The sequence below is a fragment of the Gracilinanus agilis genome, chromosome 3 (genome assembly GCF_016433145.1).
Source record: "Gracilinanus agilis isolate LMUSP501 chromosome 3, AgileGrace, whole genome shotgun sequence".
Classification (NCBI taxonomy): Eukaryota; Metazoa; Chordata; class Mammalia; order Didelphimorphia; family Didelphidae; genus Gracilinanus; species Gracilinanus agilis.
In genome coordinates this window covers 300,458,796-300,479,189 of record NC_058132.1, presented here as the reverse complement: position 1 = coordinate 300,479,189, position 20,394 = coordinate 300,458,796, and the positions used below count along the sequence as shown (strand labels likewise).

At 36.8% G+C, this 20,394-nt stretch overlaps 1 protein-coding gene across 1 annotated transcript in view; it reads right to left on the bottom strand.

The window, feature by feature from the left end:
* NCKAP5 (NCK associated protein 5) overlaps positions 1–20,394 on the bottom strand; it is a 926,355-nt gene that overhangs the window by 115,108 nt on the left and 790,853 nt on the right. Inside the window, exons 12-13 of the mRNA XM_044669911.1 lie at positions 10,786–14,558; positions 9,917–10,094 (exon numbers count right to left, since the gene is read on the bottom strand). Of these exons, the coding sequence (XP_044525846.1) occupies positions 9,917–10,094; positions 10,786–14,558 (3,951 nt within the window). The remainder of the gene's footprint in view (positions 1–9,916; positions 10,095–10,785; positions 14,559–20,394) is intronic.

Sequence of the window (20,394 nt, the reverse complement as noted above, 5' to 3'; positions counted from 1 at the left end):
TTGGGATAGATTGATAATTTCAATCAGTGGTTATTCTTTGGGTAATATGTTAAAATTTCTACCTGCAATGTGATTCAGTTGAAGAATTAATTGACCATTTATGAAGAACCTATTATAGAGACAGCTAGACGGCTCAGTGGAGAGAGGGCCAGGTCTAGAGACCAGGGTCCTGGGTTAAAATATGGTCTCAGCTATTTCTTATCTGTGTGACCCTCAGCAAGTCACTTATTTCCAACTGCCTAGATCTTAGTGCTCTTTTATCTTGGGACCAACACTTAGTTTTGACTTGAAGATGGAAGGTAAGGTTTTTTTGTTGTTTTTCAAAGATCTTATTATGGCAAGACACTGTGGCAGGCATTGGGTAGATAGAGATAAAGAACATTATGGTCTCTGCCCTTTAAAACTTTGCAATCTAATAGGTGAAATATAAGGCATAAATAAATGTGATGCTGGTTAGAATTAATGGCAAAAGCAAGCAAGAAAAAATATTCTTGGGAAAATGTGTGGAAGTAGATCAGGTAATGCTTCGTGGAACTGCCATCACCAGAGTGAAATCTTTAATTAAGAAAAGGATGTGGAAAGTTTAGATGAAGGGGAGCATTCCAGGCATTGAGACTAGTCTATATGAATGCACAGAGAGGTAAATGATCAATCGATAACTATGGAATAGTAGAAAATGGACCTAGAATTTTTAATCCCCTGAAGACCTAAGTTCAAATCTAGCACCCAGATCTAGCTAAATAACTATAGGTTTTAGTTCTTTGTTAAAATAAGGAGAACTGAACTTGAAGGCTTCATGCTTCCTTCCAGCTCTAAATCTATGATCCTATGACCCTATAATCATTTATTAGTACCTACTATGTGCTAGACACTGCTGGTGCTGAGAGTTTGAAGATGAATACGAAACAGTTGACTTCAAGATGTTTGCATTTAAGTGGCGGAGATGACATGTAGACAGAAACACACTCAGTTAGTAGTACTGGGAGGGAGGTGGGGGGAAAGCTGCAAAAGTAGGCAGGAACCTGAAAGCAGAGAGCCTTGAAGAGCTGGTCCATAGAATTTGTATTTTAAAGGATACAAAAAAAAGCAGTCACAGAAGTATTTTTGGGGGGTGGATAGAAGAGACAGGTCAGGCTTTGGCCTCAGGAAAATTACTTTTTTTCCAGCTGCTTAAAATAAGGAGCAGGACAGGTGGCAGAAAGAGCAGTTTGGAGATTATTATACCAGTCTAGATCAGACATGATGATTGCCTTGAACTAAGGAGACTCAGAATCTGAGCAAAGAGAAAAGGACAGATTTGAGAGATATTGTAAAAAATCAGTTATATTTTAATCTTCCTAAATTTAATTCCTTCAGACTTGAAGGGATGCCCCTCAATTCTAAAATAGGGTCAAGTCTGAGTTCACTCTATTCCTTTACTTATGAATTTCACCCATAATCACTTTGTCTTCATTTTTCCAAACTAAAGAATAAAAGAATCTGAGGCTCATAGGTTTTTTTAAGGGCTGCAAGAGACTTCAGAAACCATCTAGTTCAATCACTTCGTAATATAGATGAAGGAACCAAAGTCTAAATTAAGTAAATTATTTGAGGTCACTTAGGAAGTGAGTAGCAGACCCAGTAGTGGCCCATTCACACAGGCCAGTCTCAACAGCTAGAATGCACTCTTTCATCTAAACTCTCTCAAACCTTTTCTTAATTAAAGTCTCTGATCTCTAGTGATATCAATTCCAAGATGTATTACTTGGTCTCCCTCTACAAATTTTCTGGAGAGTAATTTTTTCTTTCTAGCTTTTGCCCTCACGTACATTCTCCCTTGCATTACATATATTTGTGCACACAGTATATTTTACTGATTAGATTGTGAAGTATTTGAGGGCAGGGATCAATGATGTTTTTGTTCATCTCTGTCTAGCCAATATCTGGCTCAAAGTCTTAGCATAATAGGTTGTCAATGAATTCTTCAATTGAATTAAAATACAGGAAGAAAATTGAACTTATTACCAAAAGAGTTACTATTGATTGAAATTATTACTATATTCCAAAAGGCTTAAAATTTTTTTTGTAAATTAAGAGGCTAGAAACCCATGATCTGGCTCTCAGTCAGTCCCTTTTTGCATGATTTCTCTCTGCCTTTAAACTTTGCAGTCCATTCTCTTAAGCATCTTATCCCCTATCCCAATCACTTAGTTATATTAAGGATGGGCTAATTTTTTGTGTGGGAGTTGGACTCTCTCCAGTTTTGTGAAGGCTATTTTTTGTGTTCTGCTAGTCAGGACATCAAACAGTTTCCAGGAACAGATAAACTCTAGTTTTAGGTTAGATAACAGTTTTCTGTATTGCTTGCAAACTGAGGTTTCTTCTTCCCCTTTAACTGACTTATACAATTACTTCCAAGTAAGATTTAAAGTCTTTTATAGATGAGCAAGAACACAATAGCCCTCCAATGCCAGAGCCATCCAAATACAGCCTGATATTTTTTATACAGGTTCAACTACTTGTGTTTGCCCAGGATGATTTATTATAGAAATAAGGACAGAAGGGCAATCACTAGGTCTCCAAGAAACCCATGGATAACACAATATATTTGGTCCTGAAAGAATTAATTCAATATTAATGATGAATGATGAGAAATAGGAAAAAGAGAATAGACAAGTCAGATGACATAACTAGTACATGAGGGTTCCTCAGTCAACCTGACTTATATTCATGCTAACAGACCTAAGTAGAAAGTAGTAGATAATTTTAAAAAAATTAATTGGCTATGGATGACAGCTATAATTTATTTTGGCAGCAGATTCCCTTTACTAATTATATTATTCATAGACTGAAATTAAAATCATTTGGCATTCATGAACAGGCATTGGATGAGATCACGAGGATCACAGGGAGGTTGCAGGGACCATACTGAGTGGTGAGTGAGAGCCAATTTGGGATTAAGGAATCACCATAAATAATTTAATTCAAGAAAACAAAAATTGCTCAAGAGTTTACAATGTACAAGGGATGATGCTAAACATTGGGGATACAAAGACAAAAGAAAAACAATTTCTGCCCTGGAAGAGCTTACATTCTAGTGGAGAGAGCACACTAAGTACATAATAAAAATAATGGAAATAAAATTGAAGTGAAACAAACCACTAATTACTGGTAGGATAAGGGATGGAAAGGTTGAGAGAAAGCCTCATGGAGGAAGTAAGGCTTTGAATTGAGCTCTAAACAGAGTCAAGAATTCCAAGATGAAGCATAGGTAATGTTAATAGAATATATACTCATCAAGGGCAGAAAATGGTTTTGTTTGGTTTGGTTTTTGTCTTGTTTTTGGTATCCCCAACACAGTTCAGTGTCTGGCACATAGCAAATGCTAAATAAAAGGTTGTGTTTTTTTTTAAAAATTGGTTGATAGGAAATGGTTTGAACAAATGCATGGAGATAAGACATTCATAATAAATTTTGGGGAGTGAGTAGTAGTTTTTTTTGGTGGAAATGGAGAATTCATGAAGGGAGCTAGTATTCAATAAGGTGGACAGGGACATGGGTGTTAAGTAGTGGTGATAAGAAAATGGGATAGGAAGCCTGAAAACTTTTGAGTAAGTCCTGACATGGTCAGACCCGTTTCTTACAGAGATTATTTTGGTAGTGGTATAGAGGATGGAATAGAGAAAGGAGAGTCTGGAAGAAAGGATACCAACAAATAAATAGTGTATTTGTATTTAACAAGAGGTAAAAAGAATCTGGATTAGTGAGATGACTATATGAGTGGAAGATGAGGGACAGAGGAGTGAAATACAATTTTTAGTGTATGAGTCTGAGGGACAGTCTGGATGGACCTAATGCATAGTGAGGTCAATATGAGTGTAAGCAAGCAAGGAAAATACTGACTAGCCCACAAATCCAAAGACAGTTCAAACAGCTTGTGGTTTTCAAAATAACATTTTTCTGGCCCTTACTCTTAATGCACAGTCAGAAACTACTATCAGTAACATAATTACATGTATGACAAAGGGTAGAAGTAGCACTTGGATAATTGGGAATAGCATTTCAGTAGTCCTTTTGGCTGTCAGTGTTAAAGTTACTACTTTTCTAAGGAAGATTCCAGGATATTTGGAGATCTTGTTTGGAGAAGCACTAGTTTATACTATTGACATTCAGTTTGCATGATTATTATTAGTGTCAAAATAGCATTAGCAGGTCTATCTTTTACAAACAAAATTGGAATAACTTTGCAGGACTTCACAAGAGAATGTGTAATTATTGTTATGGTTTTATGCTATTTTATCCAGGAGATTCTATCTATGATCATGGGATGGCTCTTTTTAAAATTTTTCATTAGTCCTTTTTTTCAAAGTATACAACACTAGAAAAGTGCCATTTATTTGAATTGGGTAGCACTAGTCTTTATCCCTTATCATATAATTTTATAAAAGAGTTCATATCCATCCATAATCTCATTTAATTCTTAGAAGGTCATAAGGTATATACTACAAATATCAAATATTATTGTTTTAGTTTCCTAGATGCAGAATTTAAGGTTGAGAGAGATTAAGTTACTTCCTTTCCCATAGTCAAAGTGATAGTCAAACAGTAGACTAGATTTATGCCTTTTGACCCCAATTACAGAATACTCTCCTCTATAGAATAGCACTTTGTAATCTTCTAATGCCGTTATATTCTCTATTGTTTTATATTTACCTGTGTATCTCTGTTACTGACTCTCTCCCAGTTTGTAGTGGGAAAATCCCCCCCATCCATGAAGGCAGTGACCATGGCACTTTTATCTCTGAATGACTTAGATCTAGTATCATGCCTTTTACATAATAGAAGCTTAATAAATGGTTGATGAATGAATGAATTGATGGTTCTTTGGATGATATCTATCTATAAATTTTATGCTAGATTCTTTATATATCTTCTCCTTGAATCCATATAAATTTAAGAGCTTTCCCCAAAGTCACATTATATTTATAAGGTTCATTTAGAAAGAAGGGGAAGTAAAATGTTTTAGATTGTGAGGTATCCTTGAAAAAGAAGAACACATACTTGGGAGTCATTGCCTTTTAATTTATTTAGAAATCTACTTCTTATGCATTATGAAAGATAAAATATGCATGATTATTATTAGCATTAAGATAGCATTAAAAGCTGTGTCTTTCACTTGCAAGAATGTTGAAGTGACAATGTTTTGCAGAAATTAATAAGAAGAGATTGATGTGTAATTATTATCCTAGTTTTGTGCTCTTTTATCCAGGCAGCACTCTCCTCATGGGATGACCCTTTCTTGGCTTTTTATCAGCACTTGAGACTTTTAAGAGTATAGACCATTAGTGAACAAAGGAAATTATACAATTCAAATATATATTTGAATCAAAATAGAGATAATAAAATGATTCTCCTGTTGAAAAGGTATGTATACATAATACATGTGTGTGTATATTTGAGTATATTAACATGCATATGTTTATGTGTATATCTATATCTATCTATCTATCACATTGGTTTCCAAACTTTTTTGGCCTACCTCCCCCTTTCCAGAAAACAATAATACTTAGCCCCCTGGAAATTAATTTTTTTAAATTTTAATAGCAATTAATAGGAAAGATAAATGCACCTGTGGCCATCACCGCCTTCCTGGATTGATGCAGCGCCCACCAGGGGGCAGTAGTGCCCACTTTGGGAATCACTGATCTATCATCTTATTAATTTTGCTAACTTTTCTTTGTCAATTAAGTATTTCTGATAGGAGGTTGGGATAATCTTCCTTGAGAATAAATGTTTCTGGAAACTTTAGAAATTTATAAGAAGACATGACCTGACTGGCTTCAAAATGGAGTACAACAATATCTGATTTATTTACTTAGTGCTAATATCTGTTTGACTTTTGGTAAGCCATTTAAACTCTCAGCCTCAGTTTCCTCATTTTTAAAAAGAAGAGGCTAGATTCAGTGGCCTCAGGTCCGTTCCAACTTGAAATTCATGATTCTAGTATAACTCATTCAGGGAATGCTATTCTTTTCCTCTTAAAAATACTTCTAATTGCAAAGTATGTATATAAAAGTGCAAAGCAACATAACCTTTGTATAAATTATATAAAAATGAGAGTTAAGTGGAGTGTAAGTGATAGCATGAAGAAGACTTAATCCTTTAATTACCACTCTGAAAGAAAAAAAGGATTCAGTTCTACAAAGTATTAAAAGGAACTTTTGCACATTCTTTAATGTATATACATTACTATTTAAAATGGTCCTATTATGACTATCTGTATAAAGGCCTGCTACATTACATCGGTAATGTGCAAGGAAACAATCTTCCAGTAGTAACAACATGGAGAAAAAGATGGAGTAAAATGATGAAAGCTTTTTTTAAGGCAAGCATTTCAGGCATCTTGGTTTATGGTTTTTAATCATAGATCACTTTAGATTAACTCCCTCACTATTCAGAAGGGAAAACTGAGTTTTGGGGAGTTTAAGAGGTTTGCCTAAGGTCACACAGGCAACAAGTAGCAGAGCTGGAATATTCAAATACGAAGCCTCAGGACTTCAAATTCAGTCTCCTTTGTATTACACTATATTGCTTTTCCGTCTCTTAATTAAAGAGGAGTCATTGGATTTTTAAGCCAAAATACCTATGGTGTGAATTGAAGCTTTCAAGCCAAAAGCATTATTACAAATTCACTCCATTGGACTTGAAAATTTAAAGCAAGCAGATATCAGCATCTCTTTAAATTTTTTTTAAAAAAGACTATCAAATATATATCCTCAAACTAAGGCAACTCAGTGGATCCATGGACAGAGTGCTAAATCTTGAGTCAGGAAGATTAGAATCAAAAGGAGGCCTCTGGAACAATAGCTGTGTGACCCTAGGCAAGTCATTTAACCTTGTTCTGTCATCTATCAGTACCTACTTCCCAGAGTTATTATGAGAATAAAATGTGATAATATTTATAAAGTGCTTTGCAAACTTTAAGGCATTATATAATTGTTGGATATTATTATTACAATTATTCACTGTAACTAGTATTGAAATATAATTATATTACACAAATTAAATTATTAAATTAAAATAAATAAAATACATATGTTTATATATGCACATATATTTAAAATAAATATGTATATATACATGTATATATACATATATATAATGTAAACTCCTTGAGGGCAGGGAATCTTATTTTTGTCTGTGTACTCTCAGGATTTAACATAGTCCCTGGAACATAGTAGTATCTTAATAAACGTTTTTTGCTTGATTGATCATCGCTCATTTACAAAGCACTTCCAAAATGTATTAAGTGCTTCCATAGTGGCCCTGTGAAGCAAGTGGTACTTGCATAATTATCTCCATTTTAGAAATGAGGAAAAGTGGGCACGAAAAGCTTAAGTAACTATACAAACTCAGGATTCCTGTTGTTAATACCAATGATCATCCCCTTACTTTTACCTCCCTTCACTATAGGGGGTTATTGTTTTTCAGTTGTTTAAGTCCTATCTGACTCTTTTTGACCCCATTTGGGGTTTTCTGGGCCCAGATACTGAAGTGGTTTGCCATTTCCTTCTCTAGTTCATTTTACAGATGAGGAAACTGAGGCAAGCAGGGTTAACTGATTTGCCCAGGGTCATACCTGCAGTGAGTTTTTGAGGCCAGATTTGAATTCAGGTCTTCCTGACTCCAGCCTTGGCACTCTATCCACTGTATCCCCTAGCTGCCCTGATCCCACTATAGAGAACATTTTCACTAAGAATAATACATGTAGAAGGGACTTTGACCATTAATTCAACTTCCTCTTTGTATGGATGATGAAATGGATTCCTAAGAAGATTAAGAGACCAATTCTCTTCAAGTCACACAGCAAATCGGAGGCTAAATTCAGAGTCAGAAAACAGGTTTCCTGGCTCTCTTTCCAGTGTTTTGTACCTTAGCTTGGGTACAAAGTCTTATTTCACAATTTATCTGCAGATATGCTCAAAAGATACAAAAAAGTTCTCATTACTGCTCTGCCACTAGTTCAGGTGGATACAATCATTACTTTTCGTAGCAATGAATAACGTCAGTGGATTGTCACACTAAGGATTACAGAGATGAAATTTTTAAAAAAATGTAATTTACCTTCAGAAAGGAGCTAGATAGATATTCAGCTTAACAAAATATTGCATCTACAGTGTGTGGAAAAAAGCTTCCCTAAGTGATTAATTTTCCTCTAATAGCTAACTAGAAAAAAATTAACATATCTCTATCATTTATGTATACTTTGGGCAATCTAGATACTTCACAGGAAAAATAAGTGTGCTTCTTAAAGATATTCTAAGAGGTCTAAATGACTCTCATTGTCACCCTGAGAAAGACTGTATGGGAGAGAGACAAAAAGCATGGCAAATTACTTCAGCATTAGGAAATAATAAGAGAGTAAAGATGAAATTGTAGAAGCAAAGTACAGGGATTTTTTGTGTGGGTTTTTTTTTTCTTTCTTGTACTTCTGTACAGTGAAGATATACCCTAAGCTGTCAGAACCATATTAAATGGGGCATAGTTAAATTGAGTGGCTCTGATAAGGGCTCCACTGTGCTATCAAAGTTTTAGATCAGTTGGATTGAATTTCTGGCATATTGCACATTTCCAGACTTTCATTCTCTCTTTTTTCCTTTCAGTGACACTACAAGGGCAGCCTTAGATATGCTTATAATTTGTGGTTTTATAATGCAGGGGACATCTACATTTTCAAAGAAGAGATGATACCATGGAAGCCAGGAGCAAGGAAAAAAAGTTTTGCAAAGTACACAGTCTGCATACTGTTTCTGAGAGCTTGAAAAATGACCTTGTATCTGCCTTGAGTCAAGATAGTTATTTGAATGAAAAATAAAAATGTGCATTTGCCTAAACTTAAAGTATGGCTATAGTACTTTAACCTTAAGAACTCTAAACATCAATAATGAAGCTAATAGGTTTTCCAATTCACATTATGATTATGCCTGAAACATTCTCCTCCCTTGAAATATCTTCCAAAGAAATGCATAATTGCTTCATATTTCAAATTTTCTCTCAGAAAATGGTAGCAAGTGCCATATTTTTATAGCTTTCTTTTACAAGAATAAAAAACGTTATGGATATAGTCCTTCAATAAAATGCAGAATTTTTGTAGAAATGTTGCAAATCTTTCATGAAGTGCAAACGAATAGGACAAAATCAATTATTTAAGTGGAAAAAAGACTATGGGCATAGTATAGATTGTAGATACATATGCAGTTTGAAATATAAATATTGGTTAAAGTTAACACACCCTGGGAAGATATACATGGCTTCCTTTTAAAGAGAAACAATTTACTGACATTTTCATCCCAATAGTAAGAGAGAAAAATCATGAGTACAATTGAGTTCCAAATAGTCTGTCTCAAATGTTATAGCATTTCTGGCTTGGCATGGCTTGAATTGGCATATGTGAGTCCCTTGGAAAAAAAAAAAGAGACAACATGCACCCTCAGGTCATGCCACCACAGCTAATGCTCATCATTTCCACTCCTCTAGTCAAATTTTCTCCTTTTTGTATTTTTTTGATGGTAGAGATGATCAACATAAGAATTTCCAGCACAGGGGTATAATTTTAGGAAAGTACATTGGTATCTTTTGATGAGAGCACACTGTGATTATGCCTTCATCTTGCATATGTACTTGGAGAAAGTTCTCTCCAGCAGAAAGTGGAAGATCATTCCAAGTGGCAGCATTGCCCAGTCCATAATCAAACTGCCAGCTTCTTATAGTAATTCTCATCCCTTCTCTCCTCCTCCCCCCACCCCCAATCTTTTAACTCTATATTTATGTTATCAAATGGCCCACAGTGGTGTTTGTCTTTTTGGATGGAAAGGCCCTATCTTAGCTCAGAACACAGAAACACAATCAGGCTAATGTAGCATGTGAGAGAACTTACCAGGGTTTCATTCGGTGTTTCCATATCAGCTTTGGTTTTGCTGTTTTTCTTGTGGTTTCCTTGAGTGCTGATAGAGTCGCTGGGAAGAGTAGAGCCCTGGGAGTTGCCCTTAGACACACTCCTGTAGGAAACATCATTTGATCCACTTTCTGTCTGTTGTGCTGCTTTCTTATCAACTCTGCAGGTAGAAAGTGATTTCCTCTGATAAATCACATTGCCTTTCTTCAATCACAATACTTTACCCATTCCTTTAGTGTTTAAAACAACCTTCCTCTATCTTTTTTGTTTCCATATCTTTGCATGATAAATGTTTCTAACCTGGACTCACAACATCGATTGCTCATAGTTGCAGGTAGAGGATTAATTTAGTTTTCCCCATTGGATGCTTTATTTTTTGTTTGAAATTGCTAAGGGGAGAAACTGAAAACAATATATGGTTATTGTTAAATGTCTCCCTGGCCTAAGGTTAGTGGGAAAATGTAATTACCTTTGGAAAGTCACTAAGTATATGTTTTCTGGTTTTACAATCAATGAGATAGGCATACATAAAAAATGTATACATAATTGTCTTCCATTTCACGCCATATGGGTACATTCATGGTTCCTGGGGTAGGTTGAATTTCTATCAACTTTGATAAAACTTACCATTCTTTAATTTCAAAGACCATTGGTTTGGTTAACAAAGTAACATGGACCAAATTATCATTTTATTGCTAACATTTTTTTTAGTCTAAATTCTTACTAATGTATAAAAGAATGTTACTATGGATTTCTGTTGGTGAAACATGCTTCCATTGCATTTGCCATCCTAGAAGACTCTTTTAAAGAAAAATAAAATAAAATAAACATGGTGAAGACTAATGAGTTACCTGTTTAAAAGTTCTTTCATAAAGGTGTCTTTCGTCAAACACATGGCAGGATTGAGTCTATTCCTTGGTTCCAACTTCATTTGGACATGAATGTCTTGTGGAGTTTTCATATTTCTTTTGCTCTTTAAGACACTGTCTGGCATATTTCCCATCTCCGTTTTCATGTTGACTTCATTTTCTGTCTCACATTGCAATTCAGACTTCCTTTTGTCTTTCTTTTTCTCTACTTTTTGTTGTTTGTTTCCAAATCCCAAACTCTTTGCATCTTTCTTTTCTAGTTTGGTTTTGGAGATGTCCATTTTTCTGCCACTCAGAGCTGGGAGTTTACTCCTTCGAAAACCAAACCAGCTGGCAATGGAGGGCCCTGTCTTATGTTTGGCCTCCATAGTGGGAGACTTAATTTGCACTTGGCCCTTTTCCACATTTTCCTGAATGCAGAGCATGACTTTTTCTTCTATGGTTGGAGAAACAGGGGCATCTTGGATTAAATCTCCCATCTCAGAAGTGTCCAACAGATTCCCAGGGATTTCTTGCTTGTGTGCACTGCTTGCTTCAAAATGACCTAGGCACTGTATCCTTCTTGGACTTTGCAGGGGACTCATATGATCTAACAGATGACTGGGTGATGATGGGGATGGGAGGCATCTGTAAAGGCCATTGCCTTGCTCTTCCGACAAAGCTAGGGTTGAGCAGTCTCCCTGAGAGGGTGACTCCTGGCTTTCGACCTTAGATGCATTGTGAATCCCTTCTGTTTTAGGAAAAACCCTGAAAGGCAACTTGCTTGGGCTACCATGCTGGCTGCTGGAGCTGTTTATACTTCCATGAGATCCTTGCCGAGAGAAGGAGTCCTCCATTGGCTTACTGGATAGCGAAACATTCTCTGTAATTGATCCTGAAGTTATCTTGTTTGTGAATCCATCAGTAGCAGAGTTCTGGCGCGTGAGAGAATTGCCTCTATCAGTTGTGTTGGTAATAATTTGAGTCCGTACTTTGCCAAGCCCTTCAGAGGCAGTAGTGGAAGTCTTTTCTCCAGAATGAACACTGAAACTTTGACTACGAGCTTTGGCCCCATTCATTCCTAGAGCTGGTTTTAAGTGAGGCTTGCTAGAAGAGGCAGATCTCTTCATGAATCTGTTTTCTAATACGTCTCCCCTGTCAGCCTCTACATTGCAGTTCTCGGGTGACTGTGGAAGTGTGCTCTCTGTGGCAAGTCCTGAAGGGAAACTGCTCTTCGTGTCTAAATCCACCATGGACCCATTTAGTAGTTCACCACTTGTGGCGACGATTCTCGTTAGAGCCACAGATTCTTCTGGCTTGGACTTGCTGGCTACCGCACAGCTTTTGGAAGCTGCGTTCATACTCTCCTTTTCCTGTTTCCCTGGCACGGTGGAACTCTTCCTGAGCAGTTGTGGGGATTTTACAAGTACTTTGAGTCCCACAGGGAGACGGGTCTTCAGCCCTTTGTCATGAGAACCTGGGATGTTGTTTGCGGTATCTTGAATTTTAGAGGTTGGGGATGATGAGGGACTATTAACCTGAGATGACAGTGATTCATTCCCACTAATGTGGTGAGACTTCGGAGATTTGGGAAGACAGTCACCGTACTGTCCTCTCCTTCCTGGAGATGAGCTTTTTGAGGATGGCGTTTCTAGTGGTCCACAGCCTAAGGGAATATTCTTGGTAGTCCGTAAGCCTGTGTCTGAAAGTCCTTGATTATTTCCAGAAGCTTGGTGATTAGAAGCTTTTGTGGAACTTCTCTTAGGAGAAACTTTTGGAAGGCCTGGACCAATCATAGCAAATGGACCAGAAGACAATTGACTTGTACATCTGCTTTGGACTACTTTTTCTTCATTAGATGAGGGTTGAGAGAAGTCAGGTTTTTTGAGTGCCATAAGTGATTTTTTCCCCTGGCCTTCGGGTGTAGCCTGACTAGAAGAAATGGCAGCAATTGGAGATCCTTTCAGTGGGGAGGACTTTAGTGTGGCCTTTGCTATTTCACTGGGGACACTGGTTCCGGGTTTGATGGATAAAGGTGGTGAGTGTTCATAATTAGGTCTGATGAGCAGTGAAGCTGACCTGCCTGGAGGGGGAGGGGGAGAAGGTGCTTTGACCATTTCTTCTGGTGCCAAGTCGCAGTGCTTATCCTTGGTTGGAGGTTCCCCATAGTCAGTGGGTTCAATGAAGGATCTTGGCATTAACTGTGAACTCTTGGGTCCCTTGGCCCACTCACTCCTGCCAGAATTTTTTGAGCTGTGAAGAAGCAGCTTTGGTTGTTTGGGCACATGAGAGTCAGATTGTGGATGCAAATGATGTATTGGGCTGTGGGCTTTTTTGAACCTGGATAGTTTCACAGGAGGTAAGGCTGGTGATTTTTCTTGGGCCATGGAGCCAGGAGGTGAGACTATCGTTATGTCATCAGGATCTGTTGTGACCTTTGATTTCTGAGGCAAAGATTTCCCCCTGCTAGGTATTTTAGTCAGATTCTGTTTGTGGGTCATACCCACGGACGCTGAAGACACAGAATTGCTCCGGTAGGTTATGTTATGTGTTGATTTGGCTTCCTTTTGTCTCTGAGTATTTTCTAGTATTGATCTTCCAGAGCTTAAAGATTCTGTGGGTACCGAAAAAATACCTGTATTTCCAGTCCCAGTGAAATCTTTGTGAGTTCTTTTTTCTGTTTCATCTTCAGGTGCCTTTAAAATGGTGTAGTCTCTTGCATTCATCCCTAGCTGCAAATTAGAGATTCCCTGAGGTAAGAGTTCAGTGTATTCTGCATTGGACCCAGAAGAAGCTTGGTTGATGGAAATTTCGTTCCTAGTAACAGTGATGACTCCAGTCTGATGTGAGCTGAATTCAATAGGCTCGCCATCCTCAGCGTCAAATATGACAGTAATACATTCTTCAGAGGAAGTCTTCTTGACGACCCTCTGCTGCTTAATGAAACTAAATGTCTTTGGCCTGCTGTCTGAGGGAACGGGTGCTCGTTTTTCCTCTTTACTGGAAGATGCCAATTGAGATTTTCCATGCCCTCTCAGGATGTCAAGGGTCTGAATGCCAGGAGTCACCAACGAGTCAGAAGGACTTTTCTCATCACTGCTTTCTATATGTAATTCATCAAGGGTTTCATAGTCATCAGTGTCAGAAAGGTGTAGATTCAGGTCCAGATGGTCCAGAACAGGCAGGCCTTTTTCTTGCTGCAACTGCACGTTTGGGCATGACTCTCCCTCTGTTGGGCAGTTGCTATCAAAATGGGTCAGTTTTTCGGGTCTTTCCTTGAAATCAGCAGAGGGAGGACTTTTTGAAAAGTTTTTCCCACTAGACTCCCAACCAAAAAGACTATCGGAGACACTGTGAGTTAACTTGTTACAGGGCAGCCTGTGGTCTTTGTTTGGGATCTCATGAAGCAAGGCTAAAGAGGAAGTTTCATCATCAACATCATCATGGGAATCAGAGTCGTAGTAAGTGAAAGCCTGCTGAAGCTCTTTACACGGGCTCCCTGCTTCTGCTGGCGTACAGTGAGGGTGCTCTTTACGACTGCCACATTTAATTCCTGGGGAATAGATTCCTTCGTTTGAGTTCATACAATCTTTGTAACCCCATTTTGTTACTAGAGAAGGAGGTTCAAGCAATATTTTTCGTTTCTGCAGCTTCCTCAGGCCTTCCAAAATGTGGCTTTCCTTAATGCGCGTTGGAGGTAGCTCATCTGCAGGGCTAGCGAGGTCACTTGGGAGGGATGAGGCAATGCTAATCCTTTTGTCCCAGTTGATTGATGACTGTCAAGGAGAAAATGCAAGTGTTAGAAAAGAATGAAACAAACAGGTTGGAAATATTTTTAAAAGGAAAAAAAAGGAGCCAATGAGCTGGGCATATCCTGGTGATGTAGATATTCACTCATCTATTAATTAAACATTTATTAAGCAGCTACCTTGTGCAAGGCAGTGAGAAAGGCACTGCAGGGAATGCAAGGTCTCTGTCCTCCAGACAAGCTCCTCAGAGCTTGCAGTCTAGTAGGGGAGGAAGGGCACGAATACAACCAAAGCACCATTATTATCAAATAAAAATGGAAACAAGATGTTCAAAGGAGGGAGGGATTACTTCTGGTTGTAATAAAAAAGAGGGTTTCATGGAAGAGGAGGTATAATTTGAACTATCTTGAAACACAAGGAAAAACAGGAGGGAGATATTGAAAGAATAATATGAGCAAAAAGGCAAAGGCAGAAAGGCACAAGAGAGGGCACCAAATGTGGTAGATTGAACAAAAGGAAATGAAATATGCTTGGGAGGTAGGTAGGGTTGATGGATGGCCTTGAATGCCAAGATAAATGCTAGGTTTAGAGGTTTTATCTGGCAATAGGAAACCAGGGAAGATTTTTTTGAAGTGATTTCCCAATTCAGTTAGCCACACATCCAGAAACATATAATTAGATCTTTAATGCAATTAGTGACCTGAATAAGTTTCCTTTCCTTAGTGCATCTCTTGATCAGATACTTAGTCTCCAGGAAGGGTATACAAGAAATACCTGCTCCTTATCCTTGGCACTCTGGGAGTTCACATTTTCCCTAACCATTGCTGACAAAAAATGTATCTAGGCATTTTAAAGGAAGAAGACATGTTTTATTACAATAGGAAGACTTTTTGATGAGATATTTGCCCTCCATGAGTTCTTCTTTTTTGGCTAAATATGATCTATGAGGAGAATCCTGTCCCCCTCTCCTCAAAAAATGAAATCTGAAAGAATATGATCACACTCAAATACTTAGGGAAACCTAAGTGAGCTATAGGACTTTCATTTTGGAAAATAAAAATATCTAATGCTTAGTGAAAAGAATTAAATTCTATCAAATGTAGTTCTCTAATGAATCTTGACCATATATTAATATGTGCCAAAATTATAAATACATACACATAATTCATAGTATATTTATATTTATCACACCATAAACCAGAACCATGATGATTTCATAATCTCAGGCTTCAAATTTTTGAATATTTTCTTGCATTCAAGGTTTATCTGTATAAGTAATTTCTTACAAAGAAATGCAGGTTTGTTAACTAAATGATATAAATAATATTTTTAGAACCCCACTAATACTAATACCAAAAGAATGTGTTATAGTTTAGAATTCCTGGGTGATCCTTTCTCCACTCACCCTACCCCTTAGAAATAGGAGTGAGATCCCATAAGTGAGTCACAGCAATTACAGAATTACTAGTAAAAAGCTGCCACAGCTTGGGGGTTTTAAGCCTGTCCATGATCCCGAGAGTCAGTTTTTCACAAGAACAAAAAGAGATTAGGAAAAAAAATAACATGTAAGGAACTAAAAATGCCAGATTTGTTCAAGCTATAGACTTGTTCAATTTATACTCTGCTAATGCCTCTCTTCTTATGCTAATAACTAAGTATACAAATCCTGCTTCCATCCCTTAAACAATTTAAACCTCACCTCCTCTATGAAGTCCTCCTTGAAATTACCACTTCAAAATCCTCTCCCTCCCTCAGCATCCTCCCTTCCTCCCTCCCTCCCTCCCCCCCCCCCCCTCTCTCTCTCTCCAGACATTTACTAAGTATCTGCTATATGCAAATGACTTTGCTAGGTTTGGAGGAAACGGTTTTTAAATGACACCCTATCTGCTTTCAAGAACTTTATGGTTTACTGGGAGGTATGATTAATTTTACATATCATGTATATTGCTTTTAAAAAAATTATTACTATATCAGGTATCTTACCTCTTTGTCTAGGAGGCAGTGTGTGTGTGTGTGTGTGTGTGTGTGTGTGTGTGTGTGTTTGTGTGTGTGTGTGTATTGAGAGCTATCTCAAGGGCCAGCTAAGAATACCTGGGTTCAAGTACTATCTCTAAAAGGTACTAGCATTATGAACTTCAGACAAGTCACATAAATTCTTAGTGCCTTTAGGCAACTCTGAGGGTAGATAAGTTGTGGAGAATGTGTTGATCTGTCTGGGTAGAAAGAATTTCCTTATTTGGGAATTCCCTAAACCAGTGAAATATCAGGTCCAGTCCCAATTTCTGTCTTCTCAACTTGATTCTAAGTCTATTAAGGACATGTACTATGGCTCAAGTTTTGTATCCTTAGATTCTTTGCTTAATAAATATTTATGAATCGAATAATTGAAGAGTAGACAGAGTAGAAAGCTTGTTAGGAGACATGAATAGAGTCATGTCATCTACCCTGCTGCTACATGCTAAGATCCACTGTGCCTCATCTTCTGCCCTGTATCTGTACCCTCATATGCATTTTAACAAATTCCCCTTATTAGAAGTTCCCTAAGGGAAGCATACAGATCACTTTTATATTTATATCTACCCCCAGCATTTAGCAAAACATTTGACAAATTCTACATATTTAAGTGATTTTTCATTAATTTTTTACACAATAGAACAAGTTATTATTTTGAAGACACTCAATGCCTTGGTGAGCAAGTTTTTTTTCCAATGAAAATGAATAAGCAATGTTTAGAGCCCCAATTCTGGAAAAAGATCCATAGTTTAAATTGAGCATATAAAAATTTACCTCTTGCAAAAAGATCAGGAAAATGAATGAAGCAAGAAGGGGAAAAGAGAAGAAAAGAAAAAGGAGTAGAAGAAAGAAGTGGGAACATGAAGTTTTATTAGGCATTTCCAATTCTCCATATGTCTGTAAGAGTGGAGGTAGAAATGATCATGGTAGCCCCATTCTTCATTTGTTTAGAAGAAAGTATCAATGAGAACATTGTCTTGGGTTGATCCCAAAATGGGTACTAAGCTTGTTTCTGTTTCTTGATGACCAGAGATACCCCTAACCCTGGCCATTCTTTACAATGAACAACTGTGTGTGTCCTTGGTCTTAGAAATCAGTACATACCAATCTTCATTACTAGGAAAGTAATTCAAAACACATGGCTTACCAATCAAGGGATAATTGTGTCACATTCATGATTTAAGTCTGGCATATTTTATACTCTCATTCAATCTACTTCTTCACAATGCAAAAACAACTTTACAAAAGAATATAGTACATTTGGCTATATAACTCTGTGCCTCTCTATTTACATTCTTAAATTTTTTGTGATAGTTTCTTCAGCACTAGACATATATCTTTGTTTGACATTACTAGTTAAGTGGGGCCCCTTAAAATAATATTAATAGCCTATTTGATGACAAGCTATATAAAGTTTCTTCAATGTTTTCAGATGGGCTAAAATAAGATCTCTCTTCTGAGTTCCAGGGACTGCTCTACAAGATGGTCTTGGATCAAAATGATGGAAGAAAGAAAGGAGAAAGAAAAGTAGTGAGTAGGAAAAAAAGGGGCTGAGATGGCTGGATAGTTCATGAAATCACCTGAGAGACAGAAAACATCCCTAATCTTTCCTCTCTAAATTATAAGACCTCAGACCCTCACTGTCATCATTCAGATCATTGAACAACTACTTGATGGTAGCAATTTTGGTAATGCATTGAATATAGCACTTTGCATTAAAAATCAGATCATAAGAGAAAAAAGCTGCAATATTCAGACTTGAAATCTCTTCCCAGATCTTGATCATATCCATTCAGATTATGGTGGGTCTGCCTTCTGATATCTATTGTCTAGTAGTTATGGAAGCAAATGTGTTCTTGTAGCTTACATATTTCCTGTCTTTAAGGTAAATCCATATAGATGAAATAAAAATTCCCCACATCATCAAGTAATATATCTTCCATTGTGGTCCATTCTTTGCTTTTTCCCCTTTTTTCCAATTTGGAAAATAGCTATTGCAAATGGAGTGGATTAAACTTGCCCAATGGGAGGCTTAAAAGTAGAGAGTGGCAGAATATCATAAAAAAAAACATAAAGGTATTAGCACCCAGGACTTGTTCTAAAAAATAAAGCAAAGGGAAATTTAAAAAATTGAGCAGGTCTTTTATAAAATATAGTTAGCATAATTCTTTGAATATTTGTAAGCATATCGATATTTTACGTATTTCAAATAAGTCATATGAATTCATTTATGAGTTGTCGTTACAAAATAATGTGACTTATTTTGAAATATCAGAGCTTATACATTCAAATAAATCCTGTTCTTTTCAATGTATTAGTCTTAGAAGTTTGCATATTTATTTAATGATACTGTGCCTCTCTTCAAACATTTTAGAGTTCTTTCTTTAAAATTACCGTAAGAATATTTTGCATTTCTGCAAAGGTAGTCATTCACTATTCCCTGGGGATAGATTTGATTTTTGAAATAAACAAAAGACTATTTGGAGCCCAGTCTAGAGAGCAAGTTAGACCAACCAGCTGGAGAATATAGGTTTCAGTTGAAATTGGTATGCATCTATAAAACAGTGAGAATATTTTTCTTGGATGGCTTAAACTTGGCTACAAAGGCAATTTGAAGAGAAGGTCTCTTTTAGTGTTTTGTTTTTTTTTTTTTGGAACAAGTGGCAGTATCTTTGGAATAAGTATGTAGGCTACTAAGATGACTACATTTCAATGGACTACACTCATTTGAATGCATAATTTTTCCTATGGTTCTTTAAAAAATCTATCATTTTGCATACTAATTGTACCACCTATTCTAGATAGTCACAGAAACTCATTATGGGGTCTGCTGTTCATACCAATTTTATAGATGAAGATCTGTATGATACAAGGAAGGTAAGTGGTCAGAGAAAACTGAACATATAGGAAAGAACTGCAACAAAAGTCTATATCCTGCTATGCCACAGGGTTTTCTGTTTTATATCTAATAAGTATTCTAAATAAAATAATTTCCTAGGAGTATACTGAAATTTTTCAGCAAGCAAGTGCATGCTTTTTCTTTCACTGGGTTGTATATAATCTATAGAGCAAAATAGAATATTCTAAATGATCTTTTTTAAAACTCTTACCTTTTGTCTTAGAATTAATACTATGTATTGGTTCTAAGGCAGAAGAGAGGTAAGGGGTAGGCAATGGGAGTTAAGTCACTTGCCCAGGTCACATATCTAGGAAATGTCTGAGTCCAAATTTAAACCCAGCATCTCATAGCTATAGACCTGGCTATGAATCCACTGAGCCATCTAGGTTTCCCCTCAATTATCTCTTACTATATAATCTCTCTTCTCTACTCGATGACCTCCTAACCATGCTTCAAGGTCCAGCTGTAATATCACCCCAACACCATGAAGACTTGTATCATTTACCCACCTTGAAGTGATCTCTCCATTTTATGCAAGAAAGTACTTTGTTTATATGTTTCTTATAGTGCTTGTCACTTTTGAATTTTAGTCATTTCAAAGAAATCATAAAATAATAAAATATGAGTTAAAAGGGACTCTAGAAATCATCTAAGCCAATTTCCCATTCATTGCAAGAAATTACTCAATACCTTAACAAAATCTATCTCGTAGTTTCTTTTAGCTTGTTCAACTTCTGCTTTCTGCAGACACAAAGTACAAGTCTAATGAACTTAATTCATAATAATCCTTAAAATGCTTTAAATTTGGGTTTCTTCTCTACACTAAATATTCTTTTTGTCAGCTTAACTAGTTCTAGTGCTTTCAATCAATGCTTGTAAAACAAGATCTCAAGTGCCCTTTACTATTTTAATCACTTTTTTTGTGGGGTAGTACTCACTATTCCTGGTGTG